General features: G+C 38.6%; 1 protein-coding gene across 5 annotated transcripts in view; it reads right to left on the bottom strand.

The window, feature by feature from the left end:
- Positions 1–391: 391 nt before the first annotated feature.
- Positions 392–21,383, bottom strand: part of slc6a5 (solute carrier family 6 member 5) — a 26,240-nt gene continuing 5,248 nt past the window's right edge. For 4 of the 5 annotated variants that reach the window (XM_077589226.1, XM_077589208.1, XM_077589209.1 and 1 more), the window contains 14 exons: positions 20,408–20,558; positions 19,775–19,906; positions 19,505–19,678; positions 17,967–18,117; positions 15,822–15,954; positions 14,290–14,424; positions 14,078–14,181; positions 13,366–13,490; positions 13,153–13,265; positions 9,842–9,973; positions 9,614–9,713; positions 7,807–7,907; positions 5,027–5,194; positions 392–4,227 (listed from right to left, as the gene is read on the bottom strand). In XM_077589226.1, the coding sequence (XP_077445352.1) occupies positions 4,075–4,227; positions 5,027–5,194; positions 7,807–7,907; positions 9,614–9,713; positions 9,842–9,973; positions 13,153–13,265; positions 13,366–13,490; positions 14,078–14,181; positions 14,290–14,424; positions 15,822–15,954; positions 17,967–18,117; positions 19,505–19,678; positions 19,775–19,906; positions 20,408–20,558 (1,872 nt within the window). In that variant the 3' untranslated portion in view covers positions 392–4,074. The remainder of the gene's footprint in view (positions 4,228–5,026; positions 5,195–7,806; positions 7,908–9,613; positions 9,714–9,841; positions 9,974–13,152; positions 13,266–13,365; positions 13,491–14,077; positions 14,182–14,289; positions 14,425–15,821; positions 15,955–17,966; positions 18,118–19,504; positions 19,679–19,774; positions 19,907–20,407; positions 20,559–21,383) is intronic. The other variant, XM_077589215.1, reaches the window with a different exon arrangement.

The raw sequence follows: 21,383 nt of genomic DNA, 5'->3' as shown, positions 1-21,383 counted from the left end.
TTTTTACATTTTGGAAAGGGAGGGGGTTATTGTGGTATAGTAGTCACTATCGCATAGTCTCAGACAGGTTTTGTTTCAGTTGGGGGCACAAGACCGGTGTAAAGTTATTTGGATATTACTTGACATGAAAATGCGAGCTATTGAAAGAGAGTCAAGCATGGAAGCAGCACACATTGTACCCCCTGCCTGCGGGCCTCTTCACGCATTTCATCCTTTGTCTTTGATCACAATATCCAAGAATGCTTTGTTTTCACAGACTTATGGAGCCTTCAGATGTGCCTTTGGATGACAGCTCGGGTGCAGGCTCATCTCATGCTGGAATTGGCAGTGTTCAAACAAGCAAATAAACAAGTATGAAAACAATAACATTTATTGATCATAGGGTATACATTTCATGGTATAATAGCGATATATTATTGGCAAAGATACTATTATTCAATTGCATTTCTATACACAAATACAAAATTGGAGGTAGGCCTCAAAGATTGATGACAAGTGAAAATAAATGCATTTCACATATATATTATATATATTGATATTTTTTTATCTTACACTAATTCTAAAACCTATATCTCTCTATATAGCTACTCTGTTTTTCTGAATGAAATAATGTCATGTCAGAGGCACATATCTATATCCATAGGCAGCTGTGCCTCACAGAGAACACACAGAAAAGTATGACATTACTCAAGTAATTAGAAATATAACCTATGCAGTCATAGGTCACACAGTAAAGTGCCAAACTGACACAAGAGACATAACAATAAGAATACCGATACCTATACGGGACAGACACTAAGCTTTTCTGTGGTGGTGTATCTGAAATACATACTATATTGTACTCTTAGAAGACATCTATAAGGCCAATGGTTACCTGAAGATGTTTTGTAACATATTGGCAAACACCAAGATATACTGCATGGAACATGTATGGCAGTAGCTAATCCACCTATGCATAAATCACGTCATTATTCTTCTTTTCTCTTTTGAGATCATTTTCTTCTTTGGTTACTGCCAAAAGTGAACTCGCAGCCACTGTGATAAAAGATATTCATTAGTTCAAATTATTAGGTCAAGGTTATTTTCTTATCCTCTGATAACTTCTGTTTCCTGTAAAGAGAAATCTCACTTATCATGCAGACATACAAATAGAGCGAGAAAGAAGTCACTATATATGGACATTGGTTGAGCAACACAAACTGCACATGCAAGCTTATTAGTGTCATATTTCGTGAAGCTATGTGAATGAAGCCCCCAACATGTAACAAAGGACATGAAACACAAAGACACGGATAGATATTACTTTGTCCCTTGAACCCATGATGATACATTTCAGGTCACACAGAGGCTTTTTACTCTGCGGAGTGTTTACGGTCCACCATTTCTCATGTTTAACATTGTGGTTAGACATACAGTTTATGAACTTTTTTTTAAACTCTGGTTAGAACTTCAGGCCTTCCAACATTTTTGGAAAAGTAGGTGGCATGTACTCCTGAACATCTTTGCTCTCTCGGAACACCCCTGGAAACATGATTATTACCCAACTACAGTTAAAACCAACACTTGGGCAAACACACACACACAGAAGGGCATACATACATCACGTTTGAATGATTGCAGCCAAGATACATTCACTAAAAGCAACATTCTAGAGTAAGCAAGCTATTTGCCAAAAAGGATTCATGTGTGATTATGTTTGCATTTTTTTGTATCCCAATCTTGATGAGATGTTCTCAGTTCATGTGAAAGCCGTGGCTTGAAGAGAATTTGGGACAACTATTATTGCTTTCCAGCAAAACCCACTCACCCACCACTCAAAAAAAGCATCTGTACCACAATTAAACTTGCTCATTCATTGTGCCCACAGGCTGAAAGCCACAGCCTATATTTTAGAATATTTTCTGTATCGCCGTTTTTAATAAGACAGGAAATTTAGGCTCTGTGCTAAGAAATCCAGCATATGTTGATTTCTGCATCAGCAAGACCAGTACCAAAACGTGACAAATCCAAAGTTTCTTCTGGATTTATTGTTGTGTTTGTTAGTGGTTTTGCCAGTACCGCTCATAGGTTTTTGATCAACAATTCTTTACCAAAACGGGTCATTTCTTATAATTTGTGCTGAGAAAAGGGAAGCATACCTCCTTGCAGTAATTTGCTAGTCATTCATCATTCATTTTTCGTAACACTTATCCTCACAAAGTTCGCAAGGTTGCTGGAACCAATCTCAACCAACTGTGGGGAGTAGGTGACCCCCCTTAATCGGTTGCTAGCCAATTCCAGGGCACACTGAGACGAAAAACCATTCATGCTCGGACAATTTAGAGTGCTCAACAGGCCTATCATGCATGTTTTTGGGATGTGGGCGGAAACCAGAGTATCTGGAGAAAACCCACGCAGACATGGAATTGAACCCTCGACTTTAGAAGTTTGAGGCAAACGTGCCAAACACTTAATTAACGTGCCGCCCAGACTGGATATTTACATAAAACATGTTTTGATTGTGTTCAAAAAGACTCCCGCAAAAGTGTTCCACATAGCGTATTCTTTTCCCGCATTGCACCAAACGCCTTCATTCCTCAAACTAGCAGAGTCATTTGATGGAATTGTGAATACCTGAGACCCTGTTTTCAAGAGGACATACAGACAAGCTAAAGACATTTGTCTGAAATAGCAAAGAGGTCTCCGGAGCTACCTCAAGCAACACACATCAACACATCCAGGAAATGCAACACCAGGCGTATCACCCAGTCATAAATAGCAGCTGCTCCAAACATTGTGTGACGTGACAACACAAATACAAAACATACACGTTTGTACGTACAGTATACAAAGACAACACACACACACACACACATGTTCATCCTGTCGTGCTAAATCTCTCTTCTGCTGAAAACGACACCTATGTTCTTGTATATGCATACTTTTTTGCTACATCATCTAATTCTGTGAGCAAGCCTATTAATGCGGCACACACTTTGATGTTTTCACAAATGGGTATTAAATCCACAGTACATACAATAGCCTACTGCAATATATAGGTTGCCTAAAATAGATGCACAGAGTGACTAAGAGGCTGAGTTTTCGAGGTGTATAAAGGTTAAATGGCTTCTTCGTAGTAAACTAAAGGGCAGATTGGCATGACTTTTATCAGATAGAGATCAGATAAATGCAAGCTAATTGAAGATAAAAGAGGAGTCCCCAGGGTTTAGAGACAAATATCAACCCAAGTATGTGTGATTGCTGAGTCATCCAAGGCCAAATGTATCAATGAAAGTAGTGATCACAATGCATTTACTGCTCTACACGGACCAAGGAGGCACAATATCCTGATTTTCTCATTTCCACTATCGCTATTTGCTCGAGCAACAGCAGCAAAGCAGTGCTGTTTATGAATACACATTGCTGGGAAGAAAGTAAAATTAAAACATCTATAATTTCCTTTTTTTTTTTTTAAACATTGACACAGTCATAATATTTCTATTGCCTATCCACTATATTTCTGTGTAAGGAACAAACCACAGATCCCAGCCAAGCTTTATGAACCATTGTCTTTTGTCACCCGAGTGTATTGTTCTGCATCTGCTTGTGCTGAGACAATTTGTTCCTGTTTTTGTTTTGTTTTTATACCAATATGTCTGCTCAAATACACACACACACACACACACACACACACACACACACACAACCACAGACACACGCTGTTGAGTGAACAGCTAGATATTGCAGCTCTGTCCATTTGTGACGACTGGCCACAAGGAATCAGAGTCCCCACAAAGGTTGTAGTTAAATGAGTACATCATAAATATAAAGTAATGATAGACTGTCAACTGTGCGGCGGCAGCAGCAGCAGTGAAGATGATTTCCCCCTGGGCATCAACTCCTCCCTGACAGAAGAGTGAGTAGTACAGAGCAAGATGAAAGGGACAAGGTGACTATTCCCAAAATCACACTAGGAGGCAGGCGGTAGACAAAGGACAAGGCTGTGAAGGACTAAGTGGGATAAAAGAGGCAGAGGAAAGTTGGAAAAAAAAGTTCCTTTGCTGGCTGCCAAGGGTTCTCCTAGGGCCGCGGACACTAGAAGGAACCCAGCTGAGAGTCCGTTGGGGGAAGCTTGAGGCCGAGGGAGTTGGTTCCCAGCGGGTCTATCATATTCTTGTAGCGCTCTCCCCGGTGTTTCATCAGGAAGGGACCCCAATCTGGCTGAGGTGAGCAAACTAGCTTCAGGCGCTGCAGAACGAGGCACATAAGTTGCTGAATTATTCACTCTCACCAAGGCTGATGATGTGTGCTTGTGTTTGTGTGAACTCGTGTCCCAATTATCCTGATATATATCCAATTATGTCGAAAAACCGAGCCCGTCTCCGAGGGGTCTCAGTGTTCCCCGCTGTCGGCAAATATTCAGCCCCACCATCCCTCCAAATACAATCTGTAAAGATGTTGCTGCATTAAGCTTTAGGGGGGAAAAGTACCTGAAAGTCGTATAGTATGGGAAACAAAACAAATTAAAAGTGGCTGATTTCACATTGGCTTCTGTTACAACATGCACACTGAACCCTCGAAATCTTGTTGTCTGATTAAACAGACAGCCAGTAAATGCACCCTCCTCCTCCTTGCAACATGATTAAGCCAACATAATTAAACAAAACAAGTACAGGAATGGAATGTGATCTTGAAATTGAGCTGTGAAAAACGAGCTGTCTCTCCTCCCTTTTTGTATTTGTCGAAATGTTTTTTGATTGTCATCCAAATGGAATTGCACATTTCATCGTGTATTTGCCAAGTTACCATTGTAGCGATTCCCTTATATTTTAAGAAACGTTCAAAAATGCTTAAATAAAACACTGCTAATAAAGGATTGATCATGAAAAACTGTGTCGCTGGCTTGAGTTACAAGGACTAAAAAGGGATGCTTAGACAAAGAACAGCAAGGTTCAGAGTAAATGAATACTCATCTGACAACACGTGTTTTTCCTGCTGATGAGGATCAGATTGCTGATTTGCCAACAGTGCATATCTCAGTGATTACCTCAATTATGGTACCAGGGGCGAGGTACATCTTGATGACAAACATGATGGGGATCCAGATGACGGAACAGATAACCATAAGCCATCCCATCACCATTGACCAGGTGGGGTAGGTGTAGTCCTCGTATGTCATCACACTCCACTGAGAAAGACTCAGAATCAAGATGCCCTGCATGAATTGAGAACACGTGTTTAACTACACACAGTGGACTATTCAGGAAAATTAAAAAAAAGGATGTTCAAAGGGGAGTTATGTGTAGATTATATTAGATAAGATTAGATTAGAATTTTATTTCATCCCATATTTGGGAAATTTCTTGGTTGCAGTGGCAAGACAGACACAAGACAGACACAAGACACACAAGACATCGTAGACCTAGGTAAAAAAAACTGGAGCCACACACAGGAAGTCCACAAGGTGGGGACCTTCTCCAGACTTAGACTGAGGTTACCGCACAGTCCCTCAGTAGTCTGGAGGTTTTAAAGATCATCTTCCTTGCCTAGATCCTCCTAAGCTGTCCTAAAACCTAATCAGCAGCAGCGGAGAGGTTAATAGTATTGTTTTATATTAGCATAAATAAAGTCAGGAAAGCATATAATTTTGCAGAGGAACCTTAATGTTTTTCAGAGTACTTTCACTTCCTTTCTAGGCATTGAAAATTCTTTGAGAAAAAGGCGCTCTTCCACATCTATTACACCCGTTTAATTCCCACCAAATTGCTAACTTGCTGCCCCAAATATCTAGGGAAAAAGTGCTACTTCTAGCATTGTTAGGAGCCGTAAATAATAACTAGTAAAGGCACTACTCTTCCACACAGCTTAGAAATAAGGACAAAAGACATACAAATGTGTGCAATAGAGAAAACAATAACGACAAACAGCACTTTCGACTGGACTTGGAAAAAGACGAGGAAATGAGCAAAAGGGTTAGACAGAAATAAATTAGTGTGAATCGATGAGAACCCCGAGAAAATGGTATCCCAGTGAGAACAGCGTGAGCAGCCCAGCCGCCTGTGGACACATTTGTCATCGTCAGCACCCTGCTTTGGTGCTACAGCGATTTTCAGCACAATTACTAATATATATTCTGTCTGGTGGGAAATATTGAAATGCTGAGCAGCTCTGTGAATTGGACACACTCTGCCAGATATCATGTGACCGCACACACATCACAGAGAGTTATTTTTCAAGATGGGGCAAGAAAGAAAAATGCATAACCTTGCCTAAACATCTTTCTCAAAATATAATAATAATAATAATACAAGTAACCCTATGAGATGCTAGCAATAAACGTGTATTTTCCTTGTAATTTATTGTATATTATATGTTTATTTTCCTTATAAAAATATATATTAACCTTTTGGAGCACAAATCATGACTTTTCAAAATTTTAAAGGGCACTCATTTAACTCATTGGCTGCCATTGACGGCGCTTGATGTCCAATCGATTACCACTGGGTGAGACAAATGAATGTTCCTTGATTTAGGATTTTGAATGTCTAGCGCCACCACTTACACTGAAATATGAGCATTCACGCGAATCTCAGGTTAAATAAATTGGATCTTTGCCGTAAACGTAAAGGCATTCAATGTGTTAAATACTACAAAGAAAAAAATATTTACAATTGAATGTCACTTGGGACCGTAATCTGTATGTATTTTGGTTTTAATTCATTTAAATGTAATCAATGTAGCTTTTATCACCATTGCATTAAGTTTATAAATTCATTTATATTGATATAAAATTAATATTAAACATAACCAAATTATAAAAATTTGAAAAAATAACAAATTTAATTTAAAAAAAAATCAGTATTCATATATAAGGTTTTTTTTATGTCAAAAAATAGACACTTGCCCTGCAAAAGGTTAGCGGTTTTAAGTGTCAACATTTGATTAACTCTTCACAGTTGTGATTACTGAAAGGGTTAAAACTTAGTTTAATGTTACATTTCATATTTGCGATTTAATTTTTGTCCCTTTCAAATCTGATGGGATGGTGACTGCGTTGAATTAAGACAAAAAAAACCTTAACTTGTCTAAACCAGATCTGGACCAAGTGTGGCCTAAGAGCCACATCTAGTTCGTCTAAAGGCGTGTCTGCAATGTTGCTAACATTATGAAATTTTTCACCATGATATGTGAATTTAAGCCCAAATAGTTTTTTCTCTTTCCCCAGGAAGAGACAAACAACAATACCAATGGTGCATTTCCTTTCCTACAGCTTGGAGTGACAAAGGGCAAAGGGATTTTTTTACACTACAAAATTGTACTATTTTAAGTACTCTTTCTTAAATGAAAGTGTTGGGAAATTTACAGTTGATAAGATGTGTCTAATATATGTCTAAAACGCCTTTCCTATATCTGCATTCTCACCCTCTTGCTACTGTAATAACGAATTTTCCCAAATACGGGATGAATAAAGTTATCCAATCCAATCCAATGAACAAAAATGACTTTGAAGCCATTCATTCCAATGAAATATAAATGAAACACAATGATGTCACACTACAACTTGAGTCAAATTGATTGTGTTTGTAATTAAAATGGAAAATATAAATAACATTCCCCCCCCCCCCTCCAAAAAACTTCCTATCCAACAAACTTCCCATGAGGTATCATGACACGAATCGTGAAAGAAGTCAATTTGCATTTTAGCATTTCAGGGGTAATGGAACTTCAAATGCAATCAAATGGACACTCGGAGCTGTGGGTGTGTTTGGCATACATTTGTGTGTGTGTGTGTGTGTGTGTGTGTGAGATGCAGAGAGAAAAACAGACCGTCAAAATGGTTGGTGTCACAAAGGCCCAGCAAAGCCTCCAGAAGTGATTGGGTTGAAAACCAATCATCATTTCAATATCCTCGCAGAACCTTTGCAGGCCTGCATAGGTGGGAATGAAATAGAAGTAGAAGTTGTATAAAGTCACAAAAGTGGAGTTTAAAAGGTCCCTAAAACGAGATGACAAATTTCAAGCCAGCACACATCATCATTCTCCGGCTTCACTAAAAAGGAGGACGGAGCAGGTGGTTTCATTTCTCATTCCTGCTTGACAAATGACACTGAATGGCACCAACAGCCAGTCAATGTGTCATGCTATCTGACAGCCAGGCAAACTGGAGGTGAAGAGCTTCATCAATGCGTGCGTGTTTGGTTTTACAGAAGAGACATCTACTAACCAGGACAAGAATACCATGCTAAGCACAGATACAGGGGTGGGCACAGATGCCTTGAGGGCCGCTGTGGCTGCAGGTTTTTGTTCCAACTGATCCATCACTAACAGTTTGACCAATTACGTTTCTGCTGAAACAAGAAGCAACTGACTGCAATCCACTGATTGTACTTTTAACATACCAGATTGATGGAAAGTTTTCCTCTTATGGGTTGAAACAAAAACCTGCACCCATGTGGCACTTTGTGAAATAGTTGGACCCCCCCCCTGTTATTTTTGCAGGTCATAAAACCTTGACTGCACATTTTAAAACCATTTAAAGTGAATTCAGAGATGTATTTGCTTATTTATTGATTTATTTGTCTATAGTATTATACAGTAAATATTTGGGGGCAAACACAAAGATTTTTAACTATAGCAGCAATCAGTTGTGAAGATATAAAAAAATGGCACAATCTCGCAGGTCTGCTAGAAAAATAGACTGAGCATCAAATCCTTGAAATATTTATGATTGCAAAAGCTTGTGTGTGGTCAACAAATAATTAGGCTAAACCACAGGCTCCGTGTTTGTGATGTGAAATAGAATGATAGTGAATTATTGAAGTTTGTTGGTTGTCAGATAAGCATACCTGTCAACCTCTGCCGATAACTGCCCTTATAAATGATTATGATTCCCCTTACAAACCCCAAAAAAACCTTACAAACACCGTACGAGTCGTACGGTGTTTGTAAGGTTTTTTGGGGGGTTCTAAGGGGAATCATAATCATTTATAAGGGCAGTTATCGGCAGAGGTTGACAGGTATGGATAAGCAAACATAAAGTCTAGCTTCTATTTTTCTTAAATACGTAGGTTTTTTTTATATCCCTTTTAATTCAGTGTTTACATCCTGCCGCTCATATTTAGGTTTACAGCAGCACCCTAGTTTGGAGAAAGAGTGCCAATGGTTGGCAGGAAATAGAAGGTATGGTGTGTTAATATACAAATAAACACTTCAATTGTTTTTGGAATGTGTGGTGTGTGACATTTTGAGAATCAGTAGAAAAGTTAAAAATGTGTGTACTGGATAACTGCTGAAAGAAATGTTGAAAAATACGGAATATGTAAGCCCATAATAGAGGTGTATTGAAATAATTTTAAATTGCATTCATTCAATTCTGTAGGGATTTCAGTATCGAGACAAAGTGAAATATGCTCCTTATCTACCATCTTGTAATGTGAGTAGGATCGTGTCCCAATATTTATTTTTGAAAATGTGAAGGCAGAGAATGCTTTTTTGTGCTAATTTATGTCTGAGCAAAAATAAAATACAATCATCAAACACAAATATTCTAAATTAATCCTGACTATCACCCAAAGGTGATCCCCGAAAATCTGAGGAGGTAAAAATATTATTTTAAAAAACTGTCTGTACTTACCATAGAGATAAGAAATCCCCACCAGCTCAAAAATGGCAATGATGACCAATGAATAGGAGGCTGCGTAAGTGTCCACCAACTGCAGCATGTACATGCCATTCTATCACACACAAAGACATTTTAACAGCCTTTTTTTCCCACTGACGCGTTCAAATTGCGCAAACCCAATTAAAGTACTGTTTTCAAAAATGCTTTGGGAGGATTTTCATTCTCTGGAGCGGATCATACCTCTGTGATCATGGGAAATCCCAGGATGAAAAAGCAGATGCAGCAGACCAGGGTGAAGATTGGTTTGTGCTTCCTCAAGTATTTAGGGAATTCGTCTGACACAGAGGTCACAATGGTCTCGATGGTTGCAAACTGAGAAAGGCAGAGGGGGTGAGGGAATGCATGAGAATGATACATGACATCATTAAAGGGAGAGTGTTACTTCACAGTACACACATTAGGAATTTGACAGCTTCTAATCATGCTGCAACTCAGTTTTCAATTCATCTCATCAATATACTATATTCTCTATTCCCATCTATCTGTGAGATGAACTTAAATAAATGCTTAGTACTGTATTTATTTCATCTTGAGCAAGAACAGATTGAAAAACAAATCAATGTGAAGAGTTCAGATTCCAACAGCAGAGTTGACAGATGGAGACTGTCAATAGCTGAAGATGGTAAAAAGCAAGCAAGACAAAAGCAATCAAATGACAGTAGGGGACTGTGTTTTTGTGTGTGTATTTGTGTGTTGCATAGCTTTCTCCCAGTGTGAGTGTGGAAGGGAAAAAAAAAGTGGCACCAATCTAGCCACCTCGTTGCCTTTCTCCTCCTGAGCTCCCGAAACTAATTTCCTGCCAACGTCCCAAGTCGATTACAGTCAAAAATGCTTTCTCGGTTTCCTGCAAACAGACTGCTGCCTAAAAAAGTAACAACATTTACTCCTGCGCTTGATTTACCTCCAGCTGTATCGCCGCCTTTGGTTCTTTGCTCAACATGGGAAGGCAGCCCTTTTCTAGCTGGAATTGTTTACTCAGGATTAAAGGCGTTTTGGATGTAGGAAGAAAGTTGTTAAAAGTGGTCCTACAATGCAATGACTCACTAAACCATTCTAATCTAGTCCATCTTTTAGTCAAAACCGTTATGTTATGATAAATCTTATTTAAGATAGAATGCAGAATTTAGATTTATAATTTCACGTATTGCTTGTTTGCACTTTACAAAATGTGTAATGCATCACGGACAAATAGGCTTAAGGACAGTTTTTTCCCCACATCCATCAGGACTCTAAACTTGCGGTAACACAACACACAATCCCTTCTGTGTAATAACTTCGGGGTGAGGTAATATGAAAAGACATTTGGGCGGTGATCTGCCTCCTACTGGCTGACTGAAGGTAAGTGAAAGACAGTGAGAGGTAAGTGATCCGCTCAGGGGGGTGATGCGATGTATCCGTAACGGCAGAATGCCAAATTACGAGTCCGAAATTATCACTTATTTGGGTCTTTTGCCGAGAAAACGCACCTTATGGAGAGGCACTACCAATTTCGTCATACACAGTTTCTGGGTGTGATGACAATTAGGCTTTTGTTGTTGATGATGACGACAGGGCCTGTGTCCGATTATTATTATTATTATTATTATTATTATTAGTAAGAAACGTTGCCTCTGGTGAATGAAATGTGGGTTAGAAAGAGAAAAAACTGCATGATGCTAATTCGTTCTACATTACAGCAAAAATTAAAGATTTAATTTGTCTTGTTTTTCCACCAAATATTAAGGTCAGTTTAGCTTCTTTCACGCCAATCACCACAGATCCCCTTCTAATACTTTCACGGAGCTTTTCATCCCAAATCTGTCCCAATGGGCAGCATCAATGGCTAATTTTGTTAATTGGGTCAATGAGCGCCGCAGTAACCATTTAGGGAGCGCAATGGTGGCTATAACAGTTGAAACATTTAGACAGCGAGTTTCGAGAAGACAGAGTCGACAATGACGTTTGTTTGTTACCGTTTGGCCGTGTTTGTGCATACTAATATGTACTCTGGGGGCATTATCAGACTTTGGAATTGAGTATAGTGGCCATGAGAGTTTCAGCATTTCGGCAGTTCACTGAGCTCAGTCAACCGTGCCAACTAACTTGGGGCTGGAAAACTGACAAATCTTTGTTGTGACCAGGGAAAATAAGCCAAGACGTTTGGCAAACTCTGTTTCTGTACGTACTAATGTGAAACCACAACTTCAGTTGCCAAGCTCTAACGTAATGAATCACAAATTACTTTATGTTGTAGTCTTTGTAGATTAGAAGATTACTGTATGAAAAGACAGTAAAAAGAACACTAACATTTTCTTGATATGTATTCCTTTCTAGTGGTTGGTTTCATAAATGTTTTAAAGACAAGACCAGTCTTTATCAATTAGCAAAGATAAAGTAAGTAAAAGGTAAAAGTGTCCTTATATAAACAGCGACTCAAAGTCATTCTATAGAGTTAAAGAAATTACTTCAAAAGGAAGAAAAAACTTAATCACTTTGCTAATGAACATAGATAGGGACATAGACACAAAAATCCTGTGGTGTGAAAAACTGAAAATGTAACTGTTCTGGTCCAAAAAAGAAAGCTTGTAAATCTGAGGACATCAATTGTGAAATACACGGCTGGCAACATTAAATTGCGTGGTTGTTTCTCTTCAGGAGGGCCTGGTGCACATCAAAAAAAAAAAATATTGCCTCATGAAAAAAGCCCATCATGTGGAAATATTACGGCACTATCTCAAAACCACGAAGTCAAAGCTTGTGCTTCAAAGCATATTGACAAACTGATTGAGACTTTTGTATTTGTATTTAATTTGTATTGTATTTCATATTTTGTATTTAAGCATGTGGTTTTCTCTTCAAAATTGCCCTTTGGTGAACTAAATAACGGATTATCTGTATGAATGGATATCTTAACTACTACTAATTTTAGAAAATGGATTAGTTACTGAGAAAAGTCCTGGAATGCATTGCATTGAAGCTGACTGTCAACATGTATGAGGGCATTTAAGGGCCTTTACGAATGTGAAAGCATCCAAAGAACAGTTACTTTTATTAGTATATGGTGTTAGAAGTAAAAGAATCTCCACTACAACTAACCTGGTAAGTCTTTACAACTTGAGTTGCCTCCACATGAAGTCTGATGTAACATCAACTGACAATTTTGAGTTGTCGATTAACATTCAGGTGTTTGGAGTGGAAACATGCAAGTATGAGGATACTTGAAAAGGGTCAAGACAAGAATTGAGCCCTAAAACTTAAAACTATGACCATTGTGTAGCCATAATTTTAATGCTGTATACATGTACTAGATGTTTGCAATTACTTTACTATGAATTCCAAAGAATAGTGTGTTTCAGGCACCACTGAGAAGTTTTCTTCCTCATATGTAGAGGAGGGGTTACATATTGTATGATTCAATAAAGACTGTGGGTTTATCTTGGGAAATCTCCACCTTATTTATCACTGCAGCACACTTATTCCAGAAATAAACATGCAATAGTGTTAACGGTTACCATGGTATCCAAACCAAGAGTCAGGAGCATGAGAAAGAAGATGATAGCCCAGAATGGAGAGAGTGGAAGTCTGGTCAAAGCCTCTGGATAAACCACAAATGCTATGCCTGGACCTGAGTACACACACGAACAGATCAACAATACATATTAACCTGCACAATATTATTATGTGATTAATAGATCAAGATGGCGGACACTGGCTTGATTCCCTACCTTCATCTGCCACCTTATCAATAGGGACGTCCAATTCGTGTGCCATGAAACCAATGACAGAAAAAATGACAAAACCGGCGAATATACTTGTGGCACTGTTTGTGCATGATACTATGATGGTGTCCCTGTTGAGGAAAGAAAGGAAAGGGAGAAAATCATCTTCCAATTTAGAATATTTCTACTCTCCTTACTGTAAACATCTGGTCACCTAAACCTACTTTAAATATAAGTCCTAAAATTATTGCCAATGTGAAAATTAACACAGGAGGAAATAAGTCTTTAACCTGTCAACAAAAAATACAGGAGCACCCTCTATTGGTGGAGAAAAAAACACCAGCAAAAAGGCAGGTATGAGTGTGCCCTGCAATCAGCTGCCCACCGATCCAGGGTGTCCCCCGCCTCTGGCCCGGAGTCAGCTGGGATAGGCTCCAGCACCCCCCGCGACACTAACGAGGATAAAGTGGTTCAGAAAAGGAATGAATGAATATTGTGTAATGGCAAAACACATTCCAAGTGATGTCATTTTTGGTAAAAAAAAAATAAAAAAATCTTACAGCAACAAAACAAAACTGTCTTCAACTGTTGAAGTTTTTCCATTCAAATAGTGAACAACACCTATTTATTTTACAAGGAAGGTCTGTTGTCCATTTAAATGTATCACCGCTGTAAAGTGACGATTTGAAGTCATTTCCCAGAGGCAGTTTATACTTACCTGTAGCAGTTATTGTGAAACTTATTGTAGGAAGAAAGTGTGATCAGCCCTCCCCAAGCAGCAGACAGAGAGAAAAATATTTGAGTGGCTGCATCCTTCCACACCTAAAGGGGGAGATAATCGACGTTAAGAGGAGGAAAGGGAATCAAATCTTTAACAAAGACGCTTATGAAATACATCAAGGACTGAGTAAAAAAAATGGCATTGTGCACCTTTCCATCCATAAGTTTCTCCCACTTTGGTGTAATGAAGTAGAGGATACCATCAAATGCCCCGGGAAGTGTCACACCTCTAATCAACAGGATCACCAGCACCACGTAAGGAAAAGTGGCTGTGAAATACACTACCTTTCAAAAGAAGAATAAAATGTATTAATTCATTTTAAACTGTTTCTATACGAAGTATTTCCAAAGTAGTCTAATAAAGTATATTTAAAAGGGAGTGGGAATATTTTTTTTTCTCCCTGGAGCAACTCAAATGTGAATTGTGAGGTTTTTAATCAACACAACCATTCAAATCATTATTATCAATGTGCCAGGGTAACAAAATGTCAAGACACATCTTTTTGTCTTTTGAAAGGATGCATTGCCTCATTTTTTCCAAAAGATGGCAGTAAGCTATAAGATTAGTCTATATACACATGAGCAAACGGGCAGCCACGAGGAGCAAGTGGTTAGCACGTCGGACTGACAGCTCTGGGGTCCTGTGTTCAAGTCCAGGTCGGTCCATCTGTGTGGAGTTTGCATGTTCTCCCCGGGCCTGCGTGGGGTTTTCTCCGGGTACTCCGGTTTCCTCCCACATTCCAAAAACATGCATGGTAGGCTGATTGGACACTCTAAATTGCCCCAACGTATGAGTGTGAGCATGAATGGTTGTCTGTCTCCTTGTGCCCTGCAATTGGTTGGCCACCGATTCAGGGTGTCCGCCGTCTCTAGCCCAAAATTAGCTGGGATAGGCTCCAGCACCCCCCGCGACCCTAATGAGGATAAAGCGGTTCAGAAAATGAGATGAAACATGCTCGAAAGACTGAAAAGGACCATGCCTCTAAATAACAACTCAATTTTCATTTACACAAAACAATACTTAATTAACATTAACCCTTTCAAGCACAAATTGGGATTTTTTTTTCTTCCCCTAAATGACACGCATTGAACTCATTAGCTGGCAGTGACAGGGGTCAGTTTATACTTTAAAAAAACTGATAAATCTATGATAAAAATGTAATAATAATTAACTACTTTTCATATATTCAAACCTTTTGTTCATCAATTTTCTGAACCGCTTTGTCCTCACAAGGGCCACTGGGGTACTGGAGCCTATCTTAGCTGATTCCGGGCCAAAGGTGGTGGACGCCCTGAATCAATGGCCATCCAATAGCAGGGCACAAGGAGACCAAGGACAACCATTCATGCTCACACTTTCCTGGGTCAATTTAGAGCATTTAACCAGCCTACAATGCATGTTTTAGGGATGTGGGAGGAAACGGGATTACCTGGTGAAAACCCACGCAAACCTGGGGCGAACATGCAAACGCCTCACAGAGAGGACTCAAGTGGGATCGAACCCTCAACCCTAGAAATGAAAAACTGAAATTCCATTGTATTCAACTTTGAAAATCTAATTTGGCGTTACATTGGAGCAAATTGACCCCATATTTCTTTTTCTTCCGTTCAATTGTGGAAAACTACTTATATTCTGTCATTGTCCACACAGTTTTGAAAAAGTGTAAGTGCAACCAAGTTACCTTTCCTGATGTCTTGATTCCTTTGGCTAAAGAGGCGTAGACAATAATCCAGGCCAGAAACAGACAACCTGCTAGAGCCCAGCGTACGTCACCCGGATATTCAATGCCTTTGGAGATGTGCAGAACATTATACCTGCAGGAGAAAGTACAAACAACAACACCGACACACAACAAAAATCATACTGTAAATAGTGTAAAATATTATGTTACCTCATTTTTTTCCCCCAAGATGGTGCCGTCACGCGGAAGCCAGTGGCAGTAGCTCTGCCCACTCTTATTTGTTTTTCGTGTTTTACAGCCCTTCTATCTTTTTTTAATTACATTTTAATATTTCTTAATACATTCCTTTTTACTTTACTTTGTACTTTATACTTTAATGTTTTTACAACTTTCTTTGTTCTGTTAGCCTGGCTTCTTTCTGCCACTTCTTTTTTGGAACCATTCAGCCATGCCTACACTGTCATACACATGGGACTAGCTGTTACAATATGCAGAAGAAGGATCATCACCTCAATATCGCTGGAAATTCGGAGCTGGACAAAAGTGCCAGGAGAAGAAGCAACGCTTCAAACCAACCATTCCATCATGGGATAAGATGGAAGAGCTGTCGGCGCTTACCAGCAACGGAGCCGAGGGGCTCCACTCTGCTACTGTTGTCTTCAGACCCAGACTACTGAGGAACTTTGCGGATAAGCTTGGAAGAGTGACTCTGCATATTCTCTACCTCGGTCCCAGTCTGCAGAAGTTCTCCATCTTGTGGAAGACTTCCTATGTGTGGTTCCAGTTTTGTCCAACTTTACATTGTCTTTTTCTTGAGTCTGTATCCGTTTTTGCTACCGCAACCAAGATGGCGCCGTTCAAGTGGCAGCCGGTGGCGGTAGCTCCGTCCACTCTTGTTCATTTTGTGTTTTTGCTGCTTTTCGGTCTTAATGATTTGATTTGGTGATTCTTAATGATCCCATTTACTTTGCTTGGCTTTGTACTTTGTTGTTCTGCGGCCTTTGCAACTGTACTGTCAAACTTGTAACTATGTGTTTTTTTTCCTGCATTCCCCCCCTTCTTGCTACTGTCACAATGAAATTTCCCGAATACGGGATGAATAAAGTTATCCAATCCAATTAACGAATTGAATAACAAATTGAAAGACTATGAAATCAAATTACAGACCCGTTGGAAAATTGCTAAAATATGTATTTTGTACATTGGTAACCTAATGAGCTTTTACGTAGAGCTAGGGTATGCAAAAGCAAGAAGGGGAGGGAAATAAAAATATTTGGACCCAAATGAGGGCCTTTAGTGGTGCTGACCTCAGCGCAAAAAACATCCAATGGCACCTGTGGGAAAAGGGTTTTAACAACAACAAAAATCCAAAGGCTTCATCTCCTTCAATGCAACAAAACTGCCCGTTAAGACTTTGACAGGGAGCATCATTTGAAAGGTGGAAAAGAGTTTTCACAGATAAAAAAAAAATAACATTACTCTTTTGGACAATCACCATGTTCCCCTGATTTAAATCCCATTGAAAACATTTGGGAATGTATGTCAAGGGAAGTTTATAAAAATTGCCAGAGCAATAGCCTCCTGGAAACACCCGCATCAAGCATGCCCAATCGAATTTTTTAAGTAATTAGCACGAATGGTGAAGTTAGACATTAGTGAGTCCGACTGAGAAAATAAATTGTGTTAGTTTTTTTTCTAGCAATGGTCCTAAACTTTTGACCAGCTGATCAATAGTCTATTTAAGTTTATTTATTTATTTTTCTTCAATACATCGTTTTTTCAAACTGCTTTTTTTAATGACACCCTTCTTGGTTTTTGCATACTGTAGCTCTAGGTAAAACCTTATTTAGATCCAAATTTACTGATGCTAAATTCTAGCTATTTTTCAACTAGCCTTAAGATTTTGATCAGGACTGTATAACACCACAAAAAGTGACAGATTTAGTGGCATATTCCACCATTACAATTTACATCCAGAAGCCTCCAAATTAGGTTTGACTCAACTCAGATGATACTACATCTTAAGGAATTGCGTTTCTAATTCAACAAAGATGACAAATATTCTTATCAAGTTGGAGTGTCATCAAGCATATATTTGCACAAATGCAACATTATTTTTTCTCACCAGCTCGACGATTCACTCACTTGAAGTACTCCTCACTGGGGCTGACATAGGTCTTTCCACCTTCCACGGCCGTGTTTAATAATCTGCTCAGATTTCCAAGAGTATTGGCAGACAAGCAAAAAGAGGAGTTCTTGATTGATGTAAAGTTCTTTTCCCGCAAGATGCAAGAGTCTGTTCCAAGAAACCAAATGCATCAGAAATACAAAGAAGAGATTTCTATGACAATTAGACGATCAGTGTTTCCAAACTATTCAATAAAGCAGAGCAAATAGCTTAATGTATATTTGGTATTCAAACAAGCACAACAAAATATACTGAAACTATCTGTCCTTGGTTTATATATAAACATGCTTTTGCGAATGCACAGATGTATTGTAGTGAGTGAAACCTTTTTTGTATTAATGATAACAAGTTTGCCAATAAAATACCATTTAATTGTTCTTCCTGTCGTGATACGTTGCAGGTATTACTTTTAGTAAGTTAATTTCATGCAATTACAACAGGAAGTTGAATAATATCCCAATGCACACGTGCTGAAGCAGGTGTGAAATGGCCTTTTTAAAATACTGAATACATTTATATACTAAGTAATAATATCTTAGGTTGATATTTTATGTAACTGTTCTTGGGTATCTCTTTTTCTTTGAAAATTTATTCTAATTTTTATTTAAAAATGTATTCAGGCGATGTAATTTTCAATCTGTCGATTGTAAAATCGACTTTTTCCCCAATATCTGTAGATGATTAAGAGACTTAAAGATATACATTGTGTTAAAGTCAATATCGATAAGATGTTAAAATGCTTAAAAACACATCAACATGTAACATTGTAAACCAGTGAGAATTAACAATGAATTAACAACCAATTTGGATTTTTTTCCTTAATTTTTAGAAGATGTACTTATCTTTGACAAGGATTTTTTTGTTAGGCACTTAAACTACAGTATTCTACAAACACTGAAGACAACATTTGTGTGTGTGTGTGTGTTACTGAAAACGAGAGATGGAAAAAAATAATGATTTCAGAGTTTTGGAGAAAGGCTGACAAAGATAGCAGTTCCTAAAATAGCCAGATGGGGTCAGGGCTGCGCACACCGCAGCACTGCAGCACTTGCTCAGTCAGTACAGTAAATATGTCAAGCAAGCAAGTTTTTGTGCTGAATTCACACAATCTTAACAAGCAGATATCTGAAAAAATTCGTTAAATTTCGATACAAATTCCACGGGCATTGTTTTCTAACGCACGTATTGATATTTTACCACACTCAAAACATTCTTTAACCTCCTCGATTTTGCGCTTAATGAAATAACGACATTGGGAACGCTCATATTGCAATTTCATTGGTAAAATATACAAATCTGACATGGAAAAGTACAGAATAATAATATAATTAAATTTTGTGTCGCTTTTAATGAAGGTGTTTGACTGAAAGAGGATTCATTATTACGCAGGACACCACAAGTGAGAAACGTGACGCATTGCGCATTGGGCACTCTGCGTGTGCGTGCGTGTGTGTGTGCGCGTGAATAGTGAAGGTGTGTCGTGTGTGTGTCTCACCTAAGAGCAGCATGTCTTTGTCCTTACAATCCATCGTGTTCCACGCATTCCTACAGTTAGCCCATGGCAGTGAGCCCTTCAACGAAGCGAACAGGTAGTACAGTGTCCAGCACATAATAATATTATAGTATATGGCTATCAAGACAGATATTATCAACATGGCAATCCCGCAACCTAAAATAAATAAATGACACGAAATATATCAATTACTCTGAAGGAAAGTGGAGACTAGGGAATGTTGTTCCACTTGACTGCAGGCCTGCAGTGTACCTTGTAGAGCTGGGATGCATTTCCACACCGACACGGGACCCTGGCTGGCAAACTGGCCCAGGGACACTTCCAGTAAAAAGATGGGGATGCCGGCGATCCCCAACATTGTCAGGTAAGGGATCAAAAATGCACCTGCAGGGGTACACAACAATTGGCCATAAAAAACAGCAACTGTCTAACTTATAACTATGCCTTTTCTTGCTACTGTCACAATTAAATTTCCCGATTACGGGATGAATAAAGTTATCTAATCCAATACAAAAAGGGGGGGGGGGCGATGGGGCTTGTACAGGTTGCATAAAATTTTACATATTCGTACTAAAAAAAACTCCTTATAAAATAAATAATAATTATAATGCAAGCAAATTCAATGCACACACTTCTACGCAATTGTTAGTGCTGAAACAACGCTATTTTATCAAATGTATCTTTATACAAAAGAAGTGTATATTACAAGTGGCAGTCTTAGTATTAAAAATATGCTAGTTGTTTTTCCTGTAAAATATTTTGCAAGTGTAGGCCTTGGTAAATGAAACCTATAGTTTCGTTTTGGGGCAAGTAGTGAGTGGGCTGTAGTGAGTTTTTTTTTTCTTTTTCTTTTCTATTTGGTGTCCATCTTTAATGCTCTCTTACCTCCACCATTCTGGAAGGCAAGATAAGGAAACCTCCACACGTTCCCCAGTCCCACAGCATAGCCAACCATGGAGAGAATAAAATCCAGTTTATTGGACCAGTTTCCTCTTGCCTTGTTCTCATCCCCTTCCTCGTTGTCATCTCCGTCAGCCTGGGAGGAGAGAAAAAAAGCCAACAGATCATTTTCAAAATAATCTTAATTGGAAACATCCCTGGGGATAAAAATTCTCTCTTTTTGAATCAACGAATTTCAGAGGGGGTACTCCACAATCTCACAGACCACCCCTGAGAACATAAAACTGTCACTAGTCACTATACACATGGTATAAATCTTATTACATCTGCAGCATCAGAAAAATATCGCGAGATCAACAATGCAACGCAGTTTAAGAAAACATCTTGCTAAGCAGAAATTTTCATGCATAAAAAATAAAGCACAGTTAATCACACCTTCATAATTATACTCATTTAATTCATTGGCTGTCATTGACGCCTCTGGACGTCCATTTCTAAATGTAATCAATAGGTCCCAGTCAAAATGGATTGGACGAATAGCGTCGTCAATAGAAGTGCATTCACAGCCAGCCCTCCTTGTTTAAAGGAATTGGACATCTATCGCTGTCAATGCCCAGGCGAGGAGTTGAATGCTACAGGAAAAAAATGAACAATTCCAATACCTTCTAAGTACTTTTATTTATTTATTATGACGAACAATAAAATTAAATCATCTATTTGGACAGCATTATCGTCACCAGATTGATACGTTTTTTTTTCGTTATGAAAATAGTCACTTTCCTATAAAGAGATAATTTCCAAATCCCTAAGGCATTTAAAGTAGTGCTCTGATTTGCATGACAAATTACAACTGTATTTTATTGAGCAAAGATACAATACTTCATTTCGAGAAGCCCCAAAATGCATGCCAAGTAATTAAAACTCGGGTATTTCGTTGAGTAAAACACATTTGTGGGTTTGC

This window comes from Stigmatopora argus, chromosome 2, assembly GCF_051989625.1.
Source record: "Stigmatopora argus isolate UIUO_Sarg chromosome 2, RoL_Sarg_1.0, whole genome shotgun sequence".
Taxonomy (NCBI): domain Eukaryota; kingdom Metazoa; phylum Chordata; class Actinopteri; order Syngnathiformes; family Syngnathidae; genus Stigmatopora; species Stigmatopora argus.
Note: the sequence above shows the minus strand (reverse complement) of the source record. Positions and strands in the feature narration are given on the sequence as shown.